Source organism: Cucumis sativus, chromosome 3, assembly GCF_000004075.3.
Source record: "Cucumis sativus cultivar 9930 chromosome 3, Cucumber_9930_V3, whole genome shotgun sequence".
NCBI classification, from domain to species: domain Eukaryota; kingdom Viridiplantae; phylum Streptophyta; class Magnoliopsida; order Cucurbitales; family Cucurbitaceae; genus Cucumis; species Cucumis sativus.
The window spans coordinates 11,422,713-11,441,796 of record NC_026657.2 but is presented as its reverse complement, the minus strand read 5'-3'; the positions used below and the strand labels follow the sequence as shown (position 1 = coordinate 11,441,796).

Here is a 19,084-nt window from a genome sequence, read left to right as displayed (position 1 = left end):
GCAAACTCGAAGGAACTTCAATGATTCAACTCTTCAACATATTCCTATTCCATGTTATTTGAAAATTGAGTATAAAGAGCACAACATTATTGTAACCAGAGTGAAATGAAAGCTGAAAAACAGCAAATGTGTATTTGAAACACTTCGAACCCTTCACTGAAGAGAGTGACAAGGAAAATAAATGACCCGAGAAAGTCATTTCAAAGCTTCAAGCTCCTTTTGATAAAAATGAAAATATGGACTAAGAAGAAAAAAAAATGGAATAACACACGTTTAACTGTGTCTTATATATGAATTGGCTTGTCGTAAGTTGCCATAGCAGCTTCCTTCAGTGCTTCACTCATTGTGGGATGTGCATGGCAAACACGGGCTATGTCTTCGCTTGAAGCATCATATTGTAACGCAATTGCTGCCTCATGAATCATCTCCCCTGCATTAGGCGCCATTATATGCACTCCTAATATCTTGTCTGTTTCCTTTTCAGCCAATATCTTGACGATACCTTCAGCATTATCAATTGCCTTGGCTCGACTATTTGCCATGAATGGAAACTTCCCAACACGATAGGCAACTCCAAGCTCCTTCACCTGCTCCTCTGTCTTTCCAACAGAGGCGACCTCAGGATGTGTATATACAACCCCAGGGACCTTGTCATAGTCGACATGACCTGTCTTACCAGCTAAAAACTCCACACAAGCAACACCGTCTTCTTCGGCCTTGTGAGCTAACATTGGCCCAGGAATCACATCTCCAATAGCATAGATTCCAGGCACATTTGTGGCAAATCTATCATTCACTAAAATCCGACCTATCTTATCTGTTTCCACTCCTAACTTCTCAAGTCCAAGTCCAGAAGTGAATGGAGTTCTACCAGCAGAAACAAGAACAACGTCAGTCTCGAGAGTGGTCTGGTCTCCACCAGCAGCTGGCTCAAGGGTCAGCTTTACGCCATTTCCAGATGTGTCAACTCCTACCACCTTAGTTTTGAGCTTGAATTTCATTCCTTGCTTCTCTAGAGAGCGTTGGAATTGCTTACGAACTTCTGCATCCATGGTGGGGACAATTTCAGAAGCAAACTCAACAACAGTTACCTCTGAGCCAAGTCGTCCCCATACTGAACCCATCTCTAGGCCGATGTAACCAGCCCCAATAACCACAAGCTTTTTGGGAATTTCAGTCAAAGCTAAAGCTCCAGTAGATGAAATAATTCTCTTCTCATCGATGGTGATCCCAGGTAAGGACTTGACATCAGAACCAGTAGCAATTATAATACTCTTTCCTTTCACAACCGTGTTTCCCCCATCAATGGTGTCAACAGAAACTTCAGAAGGGGAGATTAGCTTTCCATAACCTTTTACATAGTTCACTTTATTCTTCTTAAACAAGCCTTCAATACCTCGAGTCAGATTAGCGACTGCTTTATCTTTCTGTGCCATCATGGCAGGCAAATCAACTTCAACAGAAGAAAACTTCACCCCATGGTTTGCAAATGCATGTTTAGCTTCATGATACATGTGTGAGGAATGGAGAAGAGCCTGAAATTATACAAATAAATCACAACCTATATGTTAAAGAGACTTGGACTTGCATCTAATGATCTAAATATTGAATCAGTGGTCAGCAAAACGAGTAGCCATTAATGGACAATCAGCACAACATTATTGAGACATGCTATGCTAATCATATTTGATTCAACACCATTGATTTCACGGGAAAGTTCAATCAGAGAATACCGTAAAAAACACAAAAAATTCAATCATTTCTTAACCAATGGCTAGGAAAAAGCTGAAACTGGAGATAATCATTTCACATTCCTAAATAGAATAGAGTTCAAAACCTAAAAATTCAACCATATTGAAGAAAAAACTGAGAGTTTCAGCAAACCAGCAATTATATTAGGGCAGTTGACAAAACAGACCAAAAAAAAAAGGGAAAAAACCCACTCAAACACCATATCTAAAGAAAATCGAAAACTTCAACAAGAACTAGAAAGAGAAAAAGACGCAAGAAAAAAAAACGAAGAAACAAATCTGAGAAGCGAGGAAATGACCTTGGAGGGGATGCAACCAACATTGAGACAAGTACCACCAAGAGTCCCGCGCTTCTCGATGCAGGTGGTTTTAAGGCCAAGCTGAGCAGCCTTGATGGCGGCGACATAGCCTCCAGGACCACCGCCGATGACGACGACGTCATTCTCATCAGATCCCGATGAAGCGAAGCCCCTGGAGAAGGTGAGCTTGAGAACATCGACGGAGGAAGAGTGAGAGGCATTTCTGGAGAAGAAGAAGGCCTTCCGTCTAGCAAAGCTCGCCATAGCCATGGTTGATGATTTGGAGGAACTGGATGGGAAGGCTTCACCTTTGTGTTTGGGATCGCTAAGCTTTTGATTTCTGTTTTTCTTCTTCAACCCCTAAATAAAATAATAATTTCGGCTATGTGTGCTTCCGACAATGGCTGCGCTGCGTAACTCTTACATTTCTTTTTATCATTTTCTGATTAAACCCTTTTGAAGTTAATTAGTTAATTAATTTACTTTCTCCTTCTTTCATTTTGTTTTTTTTTTATAAATATTAAACTTCAAATTAATAATATATATATTCAACCAAGGTTTACAATATTGGTGTCTACAAAAATATCAATATATTAATTTTAACTTGTTTTTCATTTACCTAAGCAATTGTGAGGATATTTATGTAGAAATTAGAGAAGATCGTCAAAATAAGATTAGCTCAACACGTCTTTCTACCGCTGAGTTTAGAGGCATCAATCCTACGTCTCTCTATAATTATTACACGGTAGAAATTTAAAAGTTAATTTTGATGAGTAAAGAAACCTTTTATAATTGTAAAACAAATTAAAACGTCTCTTATATGTGTTATAATTATATTAGCGACATTTTGTTGCATACTTTTTCTAAAATTTAAAAGAAAATGTTTATTCATTTTTTTTGGTGATATCAAACTAATAAAAAAAATGTGAGAATATTTCAATCACAATTTAATAAGAATGAACAGAAAGAATCAATATATAGAGTTAAAATTTTCAACCCATTGCACAATATTTATCTCAGATTTATTTTTTATTTATCATTTTTTATAATTTTAAAAAATAATGACAAGTACAAAAATAGAGTTCAAATCAATTTTGATTACACACATAATTATCGATATTTTATTTGAAAATAATTTGGTCCATATTTTTACTTCAACATACAAGTGTGAGAATTTGAACATTTGACTTGATTTTTTAAGCAGTAGATAACGAATTAAGAAAGTTAGAGGTGAAATGAGTGTTTATAGACTTATTTCTTCGAATAAAAAAAAATCAAATATACTGTAACTTTGTTATCAGTAATATATGTTTAAACAAATGAGATATGCTCACAACAACAACACATAGTTGATCCAGAGATAATTATAAGAGCAACCACAAAGTTACTTATATTAGTATTTTCTCTTTTTATTTTCAATAAAGCCCACAAATGGTAAGGAAAATAATAGATAAAGATCCCAAAATATCAAAAGATAAATGGATGGTTTGCCCATATTTCATGAGGAAAAAAACAACATTATCTTATGATATGAAGTTCACAAAGAGGGTAAGATAGTGGCCTCACATGGTTTACCATCACACAAAGGATGTTTGGTGGTGAATGGCCAATCCAAAATACAAGATGATATGGCTGAACTCATTTGCAATTCAATGGACGGTCCAACCTTCCTTGTCTTCCCATTCATATATCAATTTTAAAACACACTAACTCCACTCTTTTAAAAATAGAAATAGCACACAACCCCAATCCCTTAAGTTCTTTTTTGTTATTTTCCCTTCATTTCCAAGACTTCGACTCTTACATCATTCATACACTTGATATTTTTTGGTAGAGTAGAAACCGTTTCGTGGTTAAATAAAATCGAATTGAATGTTTTAAAATTTTCACGTGCGAAACAGAACTGAATCGATTTATTGGTTCTAACTGAACTGAACCAAATTGACCGAACCAAATCACGCTAGTCCTTTACGCCATAATTGCTTGATTTATGTATTTTGATTTAGTTTCAAATTCGATTTTCAAAATTGAAACTAAACCAAACTGAACTAACTTGGTTTCATAATTCTTTAAACTGAACGAACCACATTTTTGTTTTCATTAAGTTTTCGATTCAATTCGGTTTTGTTTTGAGAAATTGTTCGATTTTTACAGTTTGAATGATCACCCCTACTTTTGGGTTAATTGGCGATATAACATAAAAAATAGAGATGGTAGTTCAAATGGATGTCATCTTTGATTTCACTTACAATGACGAATGGGATAGCAAGCAAATAAAGACGTAAATGTAACAGTTTTGCAACTGAAATAAGATCAATATAGTCACTTTAGACGAACCTTCGAATTTGATACCTAATATCCTCTACAAAACAACTAAGGGTGTGTTTGAATTAGTTTTCCAAGTCTTTAAAAAAATGTTTATAAATAAATAGAAAGTCAATCTAAAACTATAAATGACAAGACAAGACGTCTATAGAGGAAGATGCTTTTTTTTTTTTCCTTATTGACAAGGTTACTCCTTTCTTTGTCAAGGAGGAGTCTAAGTTCTAACTATTAAATCCAAAAAGTATTCAAACTTCAATAGTTGCAAGGAGGCTTCTAAAACTTACCAAAACCATCCTTTGGAAGAAGCCATTGCTGCGAAGCTGAGGCTCTGATACCTAAAGAAAGAGTAGTAGAAAATCTAGAGAGTAAAGGTTTGAATTTATTTGTCTGAACTGAATTATTTGGATACAATGTATTTCCTTTTATAAAGGAAAATGTACCAGAAAAACTGTATAACAACTAAACTAAAATTGAAACAACTGAACTGTTAATAACAGTAAACAACCAAACTGTTTAATAACAGCAAACAACCAAACTGTTTAGTAACAGTTTTAAAATGTCTGTTAGTGAGCAGCCTTAATATTGAAGAAGAAAAGTGTTGTTTTGAAAATCAAATATGGTCCATGACAGGAAAAGAGGCAAAAAATTTCAAAGTCGTTTGTGAACAGACTAACAAATGAATCTACAATTGAGAGGGGCCACCTTGTCGGTTTAGTTCATGGTATTCTTGGGACTATATCGTTTAAAGTTTGTGTCTCTTCTTTTTGTGTCCTTGTATTTTGAAGGATAGTCTCTCTTAATTTTATCAATGAAAAGTTGTGTTTCCTTAAAATAAAAATGAAAGAAAAGAATAGAGAACGAAAATAAACTAGCAAATGGGCTTTCATCAACCATTCAACACTAAGCTATGACAGAAAGGACGAAGTTGCGTACCCAATTACAATGGCAGAAGTTTGTATACAAAGTGAAACATTGTACAGAATACAACGGTGGGAAAGAATCTTCACTCTTCAGCTGGAGGTACATCATTCAAATCTAAACCCTCTACAGGTAACTCTGGAGTAATTGGTCCCAATATTCCATCAGTAGTCAAAGTCAAACCACTCTGTATGGTTAAAACAAGTAACCATTTAATTTCAAATCCAACATATATAGATATTATGATGTAGAGAGAAACACAAGACGACAACAGATGATTGGAAAAACTTATTCATATGATATCGTTAGTGAGGACTTGGAATGTGTTTCAATGACACTAGAGAGACTTTCATGTGAGTGACTACTTCTATAAGCATTTTCAACCATCGTTAAAAACAACTGTTTCTTTTAAACGCACTTTAAAATGCTTTTGATGGTACTCCACAGGGAAAGGTATTCTTAATTAGTTAGAAACATTTCTAATTTCTAATAAAAAAGACATACGTTTAGTCCAAAATTTATACCCAATACACTTTTAAACCATAGGAATGTCCAACACTATCCTACGAGAATTCTCATAAACCATTGGATATCAACACAAAAAATATATGAACATTCAACACAATACCCTACTGAGCATTGATGTAGATTGTTTATCAAGTTGGTTAATAGAGAGAGTTTAAGCTAAAGCAGGATGGTGAGCCAATATAAAGAATACATCCTCAGTCACGAAGCCAGTACTAACTGTAAAACCATGTACTCAATTATACTACCACAAAGTGAATGACTCGATGTACTTTCCACTTTATGGTTTAGAACTCCGACACGTACCATTTAATTGCATTTATCATTAACTTTTTCTTTATTCTCAAGGTACAGTTTAGAAATCTCAAGGATAGATGGCTGTACAGTACCTCAGGCTGAAACCTAAGCATGTCTGCACGTGCCAATGCCTCTGCCTGGGCTATTCTTTGCCTGAACGTTTGTGCCATCTCCTCAGCCTGCAGATGGAAAAAAGATCAAAGTTACAATTATATCTCTTGCTATTTTGCTTCTTCCTCCTTTTTTCACTATTTGATAGGAAATGAACTCTGTAATCGAAAACAAGAATCTAGAAAAAAGAAATATAACCCCAACTGAAAGTACATAAGTTTACATATAGGCCTTCAAGTAATGATTGCAAATATTCCTATCAACTATCAAGTGCGCTCTAACAATAGACTTCCCAAAACAAAGGATCAGAAACTCTAAGATTACTTTCTATTTTCAAAATATTTACTACTATCCATATCCAAATTTACCAGCAAAGCAGAGGTTTTAAGCATTACTCCCTCCACATGACTCTAGATTTTAGGTCAGATGGGTTGTCCTATGAGATTAGTTGAGGGGCGTGTAAACTGGTCGGAACACTTACAAATATAAAGAAAAAAAACATTCAAGGGATAACCACCAAAAGTCTAGCAATCGTAGTTTTAAAAATCTGAAAAAAAAAAAAAAGACATGCTAAGGTGAAGGTGAAATAGCAATTAGTCAGCAGTTTCTGCTACCCTAGAAAGCACAAAACCTTGGCCATATTAAAATTTGCACTTTAACTAATGAAATGAGATTGTAGCATTGTAGCTGAAAGACCAAAGCACGTTAGCCTGTGCAAGTAAATCCACGTATAACAAGAAAAAGCAGCATCGGTACAAAAATAACAGAAATAGATAACTCTAGTCAGCAAAGAGGATACCTTCTCAAAAACAAGCTTTGGATTGCGAATCATGTCCCCAGGAGTGGGCTCTAACTTCTTGGTAGAGAGACTAACTCGGCCTCTCTCACGATCGTGGCTCAATATCATGACCTATGCCAAAAGAGCTCATTGTAAAACTTGAAATCATGAGAGTAAGAAGCACCTTAAAATCACTTGAAAGGCATTAAATTACCTTGAGAGAGTCCCCAGGCTGAAGGACTGTTGCAATATCCGATATCCGGTCATGACTGATTTGACTAACATGAAGAAGACCATTGATTCCACCAATATCAATGAATGCACCATAAGGTTTAAGGCTTTGAACTGTCCCGGTGACCACTGATCCAATTCCAAGTTGTGCCTGGCTGTCAGCCATGGCCTTACGGTTACTAAGGACAAGCCTTGATTGTTCTTCATCAACCTCCACAAACTTTAGAGGAAGCTCCTTGCTGAGAAGCTCTTCAGCATTTGATTTCTGAAACATTGCAGGGATAAAAAGACAAAACAGGCATGGCGTTAATCAGCAGTATATAACTAACATCAACAAAACTAAAATAGTACCAATGTATCCAATTGATAATTGTGGGGGAAGGAAGTGGAAAATCAGCATGACCTTTGCAAATAACACCACGTACAACCAACCATTCATTGATTAACAATTGTGAGAAACTAATAAGCTTTACTCCAGCAGTAACTATAGTCTGTTATATATTATATATAAATAAAACCAGAAGAACTCTCAAAATGTGAGTGTCCTCAATAGCTACGAGAAATTACCGTTGATATCTGTGAGAAAGGGACAAACCCTCTTAGGCCTTCCACAACTGCCACAACTCCACCTTTGTTAGCATCGACCACCTGAACATTGAACACAGAAGAAATGGCCACATATGAATTGTTAAGTACTAATACAATATAAAATTTACAGTAACCTAGCACCTTTCTTTCTTTTAATATTTAAGGGTGATTTAGTATGGCATTGCGAAATGCCATTTTCTAGTCTTAATTCGTAATCACTTATTGAGCCTTGCGCAAATGTCCAACTCCACAAATTAAATTTATAATAAATCATAACCTTAAGCCTTTGGGTCTAGTGGTTATTTAAAATGAATGACCTATGGAAAAAAAAACATGAGTACGACAAAAGCACAACAAACGATAACAAGCATAGAACAACATTCACAAGAAATCATAACCTTAAGCCTTTGAGTCTCGTGGTTATTTAAAATGAATGACCTATGGAAAAAAACACGAGTATAAAAAAGCACAACAAGTGATAAATGGCATAGAACAACCATCCCCCTCTCGGTAAATGATGCTGCAAATGCTATAACACATCTTAGTTTCCTATTACCCAACTAGACAGCGATCTCACACCCACGTTTCAGACGACGTATACAAACAAAAGCACCAAAAATTGGAGTAGAAATACCCACCTTACCCTTGACAACAACGTCCTCTGCTTGAAGCTGTCTGCACCTCTCCCAAGCCAGGTCATATTGAATGGATCTCAAGCTCAAAATCAAGCTATCATCAGATTCATTCTCACCAATAATAACAAACTCCTCTCTCAAGCCAGGAAATACTCCTGCTTCTTCTACATGCTTGATTCTGTGAATGCAAGCCTCTTGCAATGGCAAATATGCAGATGACTTGGCAGTAATGTCAACAAGTGCTCCATTATTATCCGTACAAAACACAGTACCTTTCACCTGAAAAGAGACACTGCATAAATTACAACCCAATCTCCTTCAAATGCACCTCAAGCATCTCATTGCTGTTACTTCCCAATTCCCATAACATCAAATTAGCAAAACATTCAACGTTACAGAATCCAGAATCCAATGTAATTAACAAGAAAAATCATCGAACTACATAAACAAACTAAAACCCACCACTATTAAAAAATAAATAAAAAAATCCCAATTCCCAAACATCAAACCAACAACCCTTTAAACTTCACGACATCCCATCCAGTATAATCAACTAAACGCCCCCACAAAAATACACAATTGAAAAGGAAAAAAAAAACGACAACCCAGAAATAACCTTAGTTCCCAATTCAGAATCGAAGTCGTATTTTTCAAGAGCGGCATGGAAGTCCTCAAGAGTGAAAGATATGCCTTCTACAGGGGCATTACGGCAACGTTCATAAGCCTCCTCAAAGACCTCCTTGAGCTTGAAACGCTCCCTGGTCTGAGGACTGGGAATAGGGCCCGAAATGACTGCAGCTTGAACAGGAAGCGAACGGGATTTGTTCAGAAAATGCTTAGAAGAAAATGGCTTGGAGAGACGCGATGAAGAAAGAGGAGCACATCGCAACCCAGTAAATTGCTGAGCCATGGAAGCCATCTCCCTTCTTCCGACAGTTGATGTGGTGTTTGGGTTGGATAAGGTAGTGAAGATAGCTTTTCGCAAATATATAATCTTACCCACTCTTTCTGTTATTGTATTTTACTATCATCGAATTCAATATAGCATTAACCTTTTTATCTCCCCCAATATTTCCATCCACAATATCTTTCACGTTATAGATGAAAAACATCAAACATTTTATTTTAAAACATACAACCCCATACATATATAAATATATTTGTTTCTTAATTCAAATCTATTATTAAATTTTTTTTGTAATTTTTCAAAAATATTTACCTCCCATTCTCACATTTTGAATGTTTTAAGTGTTGATTAACTAAGTTCATAAAATATTGTTTTAGTGTTGATTAACTAAGTTCATAAAATATTGTTTTTTTTCTTTATTGAACTATATTGGCATGTGTGACTAATCAACTTAAATTATCTTACAATGTTAAAATTCGAGAATATTAAATTTCGGGTGGATGATTATGAATTCAACCTATGACCTCCTTAACTATTAACATCAAGTAATATATTTACCACTATATCGACTCATGATATAATGCACTTTTAATTTTATTATTTGAAAAAAAAACTCAACTAGTCAAGATATTACCTATCTACCGTTACATATTTAGTCCTATTATGAAGTTTCAATTTAGTTTTTGTGGTAATAGGTTATTAAATTTCTAAGTTCGAGGTTGAATAGATTTTTAAACTAAAAATGTCTAATAAAGTGTGAAATGTTTGATTATATGTAGTAAGTATTGAAAATATAAATTCGTACTTACTAGATTGATTTATTCTTTGAAAATTAAACAATGAATTGGATAAATGACTGGTGAAATTTTGATGGTTTATTTTGTTATCATTGATTTTATTTTTATTTTTTTTGTAATTTTTAGGGTAAAAAGGTCGGTTAAATAAAATTCAAATATTTATTTAGAAAAAGGAAAACAAACATGAAGAGAAGTCAGAGAATATGGTGAGACCGTGATAGAAAAGGGGAAGTTGATCCGTTTGTTACATTTCGAAGGGTTTGGGAGCGTCTTCTTCCTTTCCTCAAAACCCTAGTTTCTTCTTTCAACTCTTTTAACTTCTATAATGGCGCATCTGGGTGGTGGTGCCGAAGCACACGCTCGCTTTAAGCAATACGAGTACCGAGCCAACTCCAGTTTGGTTCTCACCACCGACTCTCGCCCTCGCGACACCCATGAACCCACAGGCGAGCCCGAGTCTCTTTATGGAAAAATCGATCCCAAAAGCTTTGGCGACAGGGCTTATAGAGGTAGACCTCCGGAATTGGATGAGAAACTCAAGAAATCCAAGAGGAAGAAGAAAGAGCTCGACCCCATTGCGGAGCCGCAGCCCAGTAGGCAAGGCAAGCGCCGTCGACTTCAGGAAGAAAGTGTTCTTACTTCTACTGAAGAAGGTGTTTACATGCCCAAGACTAAGGAGACTAGGGCTGCTTATGAGGCTATGCTTAGTGTCATTCAACAGCAATTGGGTGGGCAACCGTTGAGTATAGTGAGTGGTGCGGCGGATGAGATTTTGGCGGTTTTGAAAAATGATTCGTTCAAGAACCCGGACAAGAAAAAGGAAATTGAGAAATTATTGAATCCTATTCCAAACAATGTATTCGATCAGTTGGTATCCATTGGGAGGCTTATTACGGATTATCAAGATGGGAATGATGCTACTGGGCCTGCCACTGCTAATGGGGACGGTGCTCTTGATGATGATATAGGTGTTGCTGTTGAATTCGAGGAGAATGAGGAGGAGGAAGAGAGCGATCTTGACATGGTTCAGGAGGATGAAGAAGATGAGGATGATGTGGCAGAGCCTAATGGTTCTGGGGCTATGCAGATGGATGGGGGAATTGATGACGATGATTTGCAGGAAAATGATGGAGGTATGAACCTGAATGTTCAGGATATTGATGCTTACTGGCTCCAGAGGAAAATCTCTCAGGCTTACGAGCAACAAATTGATCCACAGCAATGTCAGAAGCTTGCAGAAGAGGTACTGAAGATACTGGCTGAAGGTGACGACCGAGAAATTGAGACTAAGTTGTTGGTGCACCTCCAGTTTGAAAAATTCAGCCTTGTAAAATTTCTTCTACGGAATCGGTTGAAGGTTGTATGGTGCACCCGTTTGGCTAGATCTGAAGACCAAGAAGAGAGAAAAAAAATCGAGGAGGAAATGATGCATCTGGGTCCAGATTTAGCTGCAATTCTTGAGCAGCTGCATGCTACTAGAGCGACAGCAAAAGAACGACAAAAGAATTTAGAGAAGAGTATTAGAGAAGAGGCTCGTCGATTGAAGGATGAGAGCGGAGGGGATGCGGAAAGGGGAAGGAGGGACCCCGTTGAGAGAGATATGGACAACGGGGGGTTGACTGGACAGAGCCAATTGCTTGATCTCGACAGTATTGCATTTCAACAAGGTAGTCTTTTGATGGCAAACAACAAGTGTGTACTTCCTGATGGATCATACAGACATCTGGGTAAGGGTTATGAAGAGATTCATGTACCTAAACTGAATGCGAAGCCTTTTGGTAGCGATGAGAAATTTGTTAAAATTGCTTCCATGCCAGATTGGGCACAACCAGCTTTTAAGGGAATGACTCAGTTAAATAGGGTGCAGAGTAAAGTCTACGAGACTGCCCTTTTTAAAGCCGACAATGTTCTTTTGTGTGCTCCCACTGGTGCCGGAAAAACCAACGTTGCAGTCCTTACTATACTACAGCAGATTGCTCTACACACAAATCCAGATGGTTCGTACAACCACAATGATTATAAGATTGTATATGTTGCACCTATGAAAGCCCTTGTTGCTGAAGTTGTTGGCAATCTATCTAATCGCTTGCAGGACTATGGTGTCAAAGTACGGGAACTTAGTGGAGATCAAACATTGACTCGTCAACAGATTGATGAGACTCAAATTATTGTGACAACTCCAGAGAAGTGGGATATCATTACTAGGAAGTCAGGTGACCGCACATACACACAACTTGTAAAGCTTTTGATTATTGATGAGATTCATCTTCTTCATGATAACAGAGGTCCCGTTCTTGAAAGCATTGTTGCCAGAACTGTGAGGCAAATTGAGACCACTAAGGAGCATATCCGCCTGGTGGGATTATCAGCCACACTCCCTAATTATGAAGACGTAGCATTATTTTTGCGAGTTGATCCAAAGAAAGGTCTGTTCCATTTTGACAATAGCTATAGACCAGTCGCACTCTATCAACAGTACATTGGAATAACGGTGAAGAAGCCATTGCAGAGGTTCCAATTGATGAACGATCTCTGTTATGAGAAGGTGATGTCGTTTGCAGGAAAGCATCAGGTTCTTATCTTTGTCCATTCAAGGAAAGAAACATCCAAAACAGCTCGTGCTATACGAGATGCTGCTCTTGCCAATGATACACTTAGCAGATTCTTGAAGGAGGACAGTGCTAGCCGTGAGATTCTTCACACTCATACTGATTTAGTTAAAAGTAATGAGCTCAAAGACCTTCTACCCTATGGTTTTGCAATTCATCATGCTGGGATGACAAGGGTTGATCGCCAACTTGTTGAGGATCTTTTTGCTGATGGTCATATTCAAGTTTTGGTTTCAACGGCTACTCTTGCTTGGGGTGTGAATCTGCCAGCTCATTGTGTTATTATCAAGGGAACTCAAATTTACAATCCAGAGAAAGGAGCATGGACTGAGTTGAGTCCTCTAGATGTTATGCAGATGCTGGGTCGTGCAGGAAGACCACAATTTGATTCTGAGGGAACGGGAATAATCATCACGGGACATAGTGAGTTACAGTATTATCTTTCACTAATGAACCAACAGCTACCAATTGAAAGTCAGTTTGTGTCCAAATTGGCCGATCAATTAAATGCAGAAATTGTTCTTGGAACGGTTCAAAATGCAAGAGAAGCGTCTAATTGGCTGGGATATACTTACTTGTATGTTCGTATGCTAAGGAATCCCACCCTCTATGGACTAGCAGCTGATGCTCCTACAAGGGATATAACATTGGAAGAGAGGAGAGCTGATTTGGTATGTTCAAAATACTTCATTTTTGTCGTCTTGAAAATGTCTAATATTGGTTTTTTGCTGGATTGCATGTTATTTGTAGAATGTTCATTGTTTCCATGTGTTTGGGATCTTAGGTCTTAGGTTTTAGGTCTTAGGTGTCAGATGATTAAAATTCAACACTTCAGAAAATCATATTAACAAATATGATAGGTGATAATTATCGTTTCAGAAATATTTTCTTACTTGTAGAAAGAAACAACACTTCACTTTAAGATCAAAACAAGATTAAAAAGAAAAGTGGCTATACAACATGCTAGGCGGTGATTATTATGATTGTGATCTGTAGTCTAGAATGAACAGAAAATAGGAATATATGAACAATGAAGATGTAAATGGATCGTGAATAGTTTTTATGATATGCTTCAGTCTGCAGAATGAAGCATTTGATTCTCCAAGCCACTCGGTCACAATGGATCAAATAGTTTACCTATTCCTCAACCTAATGCCCAAAGGAGATGCTTGAGTAGAGGACCTATGACCCACAAAAATAACCTCTACCAACTATATATACTAAGATGTTAGTAGCCTTATGAATTATCATCTTCAATAGTCAAATAGGGTAGAAGATGAAAGTTGGCATTATAAATTGATATATGTGGCAAACTGTTCCATTTATCAGAAATAGATCAGTAATGACGAGGAAGTTTATTATGAAAAGAACCAATAGAAACTATTAAAATGGTTTTGTGTAAGCTCTCATGGGTTGGAGCTATTCCCTCTTCTAGCTTATATCAAATTACTGTGAAGTTTCATGCTCTGGGCCAGAAAAAGAAAAAAAAGAGTTCGTTTCTTTTAAAAATAATGGGTGGTGCTATACTGAACTCGTCGAAAGAAAATCAACGAGAGGTTCTACTTTGTAGGAAAGTAAAAGGAAATAGACAAAATTTAAAGGGAAAACTACCTAGAGGCTGGAGAAGCTTTGCAATATTAGTTAAAAAATTTCTTCTATTCCTCTCTGACCTGAGTCAACAAGTTTCGTATTTCCTTGTGCAGAAAACTGTCCAGAATAATGCATGTTGCATTACACTTGCGTTTGAAAAACAGCTTGTGGGATACATATTGATTGTGTTGCTGATAAATATGATTCTTATTTAATATAGTAGTTTTGTATGATGATACTTCCGTTTTTCTTATTATGAGGATACTTCCGTTTTTCTTATTATGAGGATACTTCATGTTTGCAGATTCATTCAGCTGCTACAATTTTAGATAAAAATAATCTTGTGAAGTATGATCGGAAAAGTGGGTATTTCCAAGTTACGGACTTGGGTCGCATTGCTAGCTACTACTATATAACACATGGAACAATATCCACTTACAATGAGCATTTGAAGCCAATGATGGGGGATATTGAACTATGTCGTTTGTTCTCATTGAGTGAAGAATTTAAATATGTAACGGTGCGACAAGATGAAAAAATGGAATTAGCAAAGCTGCTGGAACGTGTTCCAATTCCTATCAAGGAAAGCTTGGAGGAACCCAGTGCCAAGATCAATGTTTTGCTGCAAGCGTATATATCTCAGTTAAAATTGGAAGGGCTGTCACTGACATCTGACATGGTGTTCATAACTCAGGTCTGTTCAGTTGGCTTTTATTCAGTAAATTTATACAAATTGAATTATCACACTTCAATCTTAAAGCTTATTCTTTGTTATTAATGGTAATTTAGAACTCATCTTGTGGACTCTTGCAAGCTTTGTTCTTTTTTAAACTTCTTTTATTGTCTGTACTAATTTTATTTGTCCTATACTAAGGCCTATGCTAATTTGGTTTTCGTTGAATTAATATAACTTCCTTCATGAAATTAGAGTGCTGGGCGGCTTATGCGGGCTCTTTTTGAGATTGTTCTGAAACGAGGATGGGCACAACTTGCTGAGAAGGCCTTGAACTTGTGCAAGATGGTGAGTAAAAGAATGTGGAGTGTCCAGACACCTCTCCGGCAATTCCATGGTATCTCCAATGATATTCTTATGAAGCTTGAGAAGAAGGATTTGGCTTGGGAACGGTATTATGATCTCTCATCGCAGGAGCTAGGTGAGCTTATACGTGCCCCAAAAATGGGTAGAACTCTACATAAGTTCATCCATCAATTCCCTAAATTAAATCTGGCGGCACATGTTCAGCCAATTACACGTACAGTTCTGAGAGTTGAGCTTACAATAACACCAGACTTCCAGTGGGAGGACAAGGTTCATGGATATGTAGAGTCGTTCTGGGTACTTGTGGAGGATAATGATGGTGAATTTATACATCATCATGAGCATTTCTTGTTGAAGAAGCAGTACATTGATGAGGATCACACTTTGAATTTCACGGTGCCAATATGTGAACCACTACCCCCACAGTATTTCATACGTGTTGTGTCAGATAGATGGCTAGGGTCACAAACTATTTTGCCGGTCTCTTTTAGGCACCTCATTCTGCCAGAAAAGTTCCCCCCACCAACGGAGTTGTTAGACTTGCAACCTCTTCCTGTGACTGCATTAAGAAATCCATCTTATGAAGCTCTTTATCAAGATTTCAAGCATTTCAATCCTGTTCAGACTCAAGTCTTTACCGTACTGTATAACACAGACGACAATGTTCTAGTTGCTGCACCAACTGGAAGTGGAAAAACTATATGTGCAGAGTTTGCTATATTAAGGAATTATCAGAAAGGACAGGATAACGTATTACGTGCTGTGTACATTGCCCCTATCGAATCTCTTGCCAAAGAACGTTACAGGGATTGGGATAAGAAGTTTGGAAAGGGACTTGGAATCCGTGTTGTTGAGTTAACAGGGGAAACGGCTACAGATTTGAAGCTTCTCGAGAGAGGTCAAATAATCATTAGTACCCCTGAAAAATGGGATGCTTTATCTCGTCGTTGGAAACAACGAAAGTATGTTCAACAGGTCAGTCTTTTTATTATTGATGAACTTCACTTGATTGGGGGTCAAGGTGGTCCTGTATTGGAGGTGATTGTGTCGAGGATGAGATATATTGCTAGTCAGATTGAGAACAAGATTCGAATTGTGGCTCTTTCTACTTCTCTTGCAAATGCAAAAGATATTGGGGATTGGATAGGGGCTACTTCTCATGGTCTCTTCAATTTTCCGCCTGGTGTTCGCCCTGTTCCTTTGGAGATTCATATTCAGGGGGTGGATATAGCTAATTTTGAAGCCAGAATGCAGGCAATGACGAAACCAACATACACTGCTATTGTTCAGCATGCAAAGAATGGAAAGCCTGCTATTGTCTTTGTTCCCACGAGAAAGCACGTCAGACTGACAGCGGTGGATATAATGACGTACTCAAGTGCAGATAATGGAGAGAAATTGCCATTTTTGTTGAGATCTCTTGAAGACATTGAGCCTTTTGTTGACAAGATCAACGATGAGATGCTGAAAGCCATTTTACGTCATGGAGTTGGCTATTTGCATGAGGGATTGTCTAGCTTGGATCAAGAAGTTGTGACGCAACTGTTTGAAGCAGGTTGGATTCAAGTTTGTGTTATAAGCAGCTCGATGTGTTGGGGTGTTCCATTGTCAGCCCATTTGGTAGTAGTAATGGGAACACAGTATTATGATGGAAGAGAAAATGCTCACACCGATTATCCTGTTACTGATTTGATGCAGATGATGGGCCATGCTAGTCGACCACTACTTGATAATTCTGGGAAATGTGTGATTCTCTGCCATGCACCCCGTAAAGAATACTACAAGAAATTCTTATATGAAGCTTTCCCTGTTGAAAGCCACCTACACCATTTTCTCCATGATAATATAAATGCAGAAATTGTTGCTGGAATTATTGAGAACAAGCAAGATGCTGTTGATTATATTACGTGGACTCTTATGTACAGAAGGCTTACTCAGAATCCCAATTATTATAATCTTCAAGGTGTCAGTCATAGGCATCTTTCTGACCACCTTTCTGAGCTTGTTGAGCACACGTTGAGTGACTTAGAAGCAAGCAAGTGCATCAGCATTGAGGATGACATGGACTTGTCTCCATCTAATCTTGGTATGATAGCATCGTATTATTACATTAGTTACACTACTATTGAGCGTTTCAGTTCTTCTTTAACTGCTAAAACCAAGATGAAGGGTCTTTTGGAGATTCTGGCTTCAGCTTCTGAGTATGCATTGCTTCCAATACGACCGGGTGAAGAAGAGTTGATTCGTAGATTGATTAATCATCAGCGATTTTCATTCGAAAATCCGAAATGCACAGACCCACATGTCAAAGCAAATGCTTTGCTGCAGGCTTATTTCTCAAGGCAATCTGTTGGTGGTAACTTGGCATTGGATCAACGAGAGGTAGTCATTTCAGCCAGTAGGTTGCTACAGGCAATGGTGGATGTCATTTCAAGCAATGGTTGGCTGAGCCTTGCCCTTCTCGCAATGGAAGTCAGTCAAATGGTAACCCAAGGCTTGTGGGAGCGGGATTCCATGCTTCTTCAGCTACCACATTTCACAAAGGAGCTAGCCAAGAGATGCCAAGAGAACTCTGGAAAGAACATAGAGACAATATTTGACCTGGTGGAAATGGAGGATAACGAAAGGCATGAACTACTTCAGATGTCCGATTCGCAGTTGCTGGACATTGCACGCTTTTGCAATCGGTTTCCAAATATTGATATGGCATATGAGGTACTAGATGGTGAGAATGTTGCAGCAGGAGAGAACGTAACACTGCAGGTTACACTTGAGCGGGATCTTGATGGGAGGACCGAGGTTGGGCCTGTGGATGCTTTAAGGTATCCTAAAGCCAAAGAAGAAGGCTGGTGGCTTGTTGTCGGCGACACAAAGAGTAACCAGCTACTAGCGATTAAAAGAGTTTCTCTTCAAAGGAAGGCAAAGGTCAAGCTTGATTTCACTGCACCTGCAGATACCGGAAAGAAATCGTACACCCTTTATTTCATGTGTGATTCGTACTTGGGCTGCGACCAGGAATATAGTTTCACAGTGGATGTTAAAGATGCAGCTGCATTTGATGAAGACGAGTAGCTGGGTACTTTAACTCTTAAACTCTTTTGCGCCTATGAATTGATATACACACTAGTGGCTCTCTTAATGTGTTCATTATTCTTTCAGGAAATTGTTGGAGGCTATCCATGAGCGCGAAGCTGACGATGCCCTGCAGCCATGGCTTAAATGAGTGGATAAGTAATTCTTCTAGTTTCCTCGTGTAACTTTCTCATGTTGAAGATGTTCTGACGCATTTGATGAACAAGAGTAGATGGTATCTTAAATTTGTATACTGATAGCAAGTATTTATGAATGTGTACGCCACTGCATTAGAATAGAACCCAGCTTTGTTATTATGGGTGTCTCTGTTTTTATGTGACTAACATGTTGTTAATGATATAAATCTTCAACCTTGAGGCACTCCATACCCGAGCCTGATTCTGATTCATTCAACAAGGTATCTCGATAATATTTGTATAGGTTTTAGATATAGAATGGCCTATGATACACACTGGTGGCTTTCTCTTAATGTGTTAATTATTTTTTCAGTAAATTGATCGAGGCTGACGTCTAGGAAGGCAATGATCTCCTGCAGCCATGGCTTGAATGAGTGGCTGTGTAATTCATCTATTTTTCATATATAACTTCAAA

The 19,084-nt window shown here is 37.6% G+C and overlaps 3 protein-coding genes across 3 annotated transcripts; 1 reads left to right on the top strand and 2 right to left on the bottom strand.

Moving 5' to 3' along the window:
- Window positions 1–21: 21 nt before the first annotated feature.
- On the bottom strand, window positions 22–2,482 carry LOC101222823 (leghemoglobin reductase). The gene is made up of 2 exons (XM_004147572.3): window positions 2,051–2,482; window positions 22–1,535 (listed from the first exon to the last, which is right to left on the bottom strand). The coding sequence occupies exons 1-2, from the start codon at window positions 2,318–2,320 to the stop codon at window positions 285–287; spliced, it is 1,521 nt and encodes a 506-aa protein (XP_004147620.1). The 5' UTR covers window positions 2,321–2,482; the 3' UTR covers window positions 22–284.
- A 2,693-nt stretch (window positions 2,483–5,175) lies between these two features.
- On the bottom strand, window positions 5,176–9,510 carry LOC101222582 (30S ribosomal protein S1, chloroplastic). The gene is made up of 7 exons (XM_004147571.3): window positions 9,075–9,510; window positions 8,462–8,737; window positions 7,803–7,883; window positions 7,219–7,500; window positions 7,026–7,136; window positions 6,208–6,294; window positions 5,176–5,480 (listed from the first exon to the last, which is right to left on the bottom strand). Exons 1-7 carry the CDS (start codon window positions 9,375–9,377, stop codon window positions 5,379–5,381), a joined length of 1,242 nt encoding a protein of 413 aa, XP_004147619.1. The 5' UTR covers window positions 9,378–9,510; the 3' UTR covers window positions 5,176–5,378.
- An 848-nt stretch (window positions 9,511–10,358) lies between these two features.
- On the top strand, window positions 10,359–18,881 carry LOC101222342 (DExH-box ATP-dependent RNA helicase DExH12). The gene is made up of 4 exons (XM_004147570.3): window positions 10,359–13,442; window positions 14,666–15,055; window positions 15,290–18,476; window positions 18,560–18,881. The coding sequence occupies exons 1-3, from the start codon at window positions 10,488–10,490 to the stop codon at window positions 18,470–18,472; spliced, it is 6,528 nt and encodes a 2,175-aa protein (XP_004147618.1). The 5' UTR covers window positions 10,359–10,487; the 3' UTR covers window positions 18,473–18,476; window positions 18,560–18,881.
- The last annotated feature ends 203 nt before the right edge of the window (window positions 18,882–19,084 follow it).

Bases quoted from the DNA above. Each gene is read 5' to 3' on its own strand.
- LOC101222823 (XM_004147572.3), bottom strand. From the start codon at position 2,320: ATGGCTATGGCGAGCTTTGCTAGACGGAAGGCCTTCTTCTTCTCCAGA. The intron at 1,536-2,050 runs GTCATTTCCTCG...GTATAATTTCAG, and splicing joins TTGGTTGCATCCCCTCCAAG to GCTCTTCTCCATTCCTCACA.
- LOC101222582 (XM_004147571.3), bottom strand. From the start codon at position 9,377: ATGGCTTCCATGGCTCAGCAATTTACTGGGTTGCGATGTGCTCCTCTT. The intron at 7,137-7,218 runs GTAATTTAATGC...CTTTTGGCATAG, and splicing joins AGCCTGGGGACTCTCTCAAG to GTCATGATATTGAGCCACGA. The intron at 5,481-6,207 runs GTACTGTACAGC...TTAACCATACAG, and splicing joins TGCTTAGGTTTCAGCCTGAG to AGTGGTTTGACTTTGACTAC.
- LOC101222342 (XM_004147570.3), top strand. From the start codon at position 10,488: ATGGCGCATCTGGGTGGTGGTGCCGAAGCACACGCTCGCTTTAAGCAA. The intron at 13,443-14,665 runs GTATGTTCAAAA...TCATGTTTGCAG, and splicing joins AAGAGAGGAGAGCTGATTTG to ATTCATTCAGCTGCTACAAT. The intron at 15,056-15,289 runs GTCTGTTCAGTT...TCATGAAATTAG, and splicing joins ACATGGTGTTCATAACTCAG to AGTGCTGGGCGGCTTATGCG.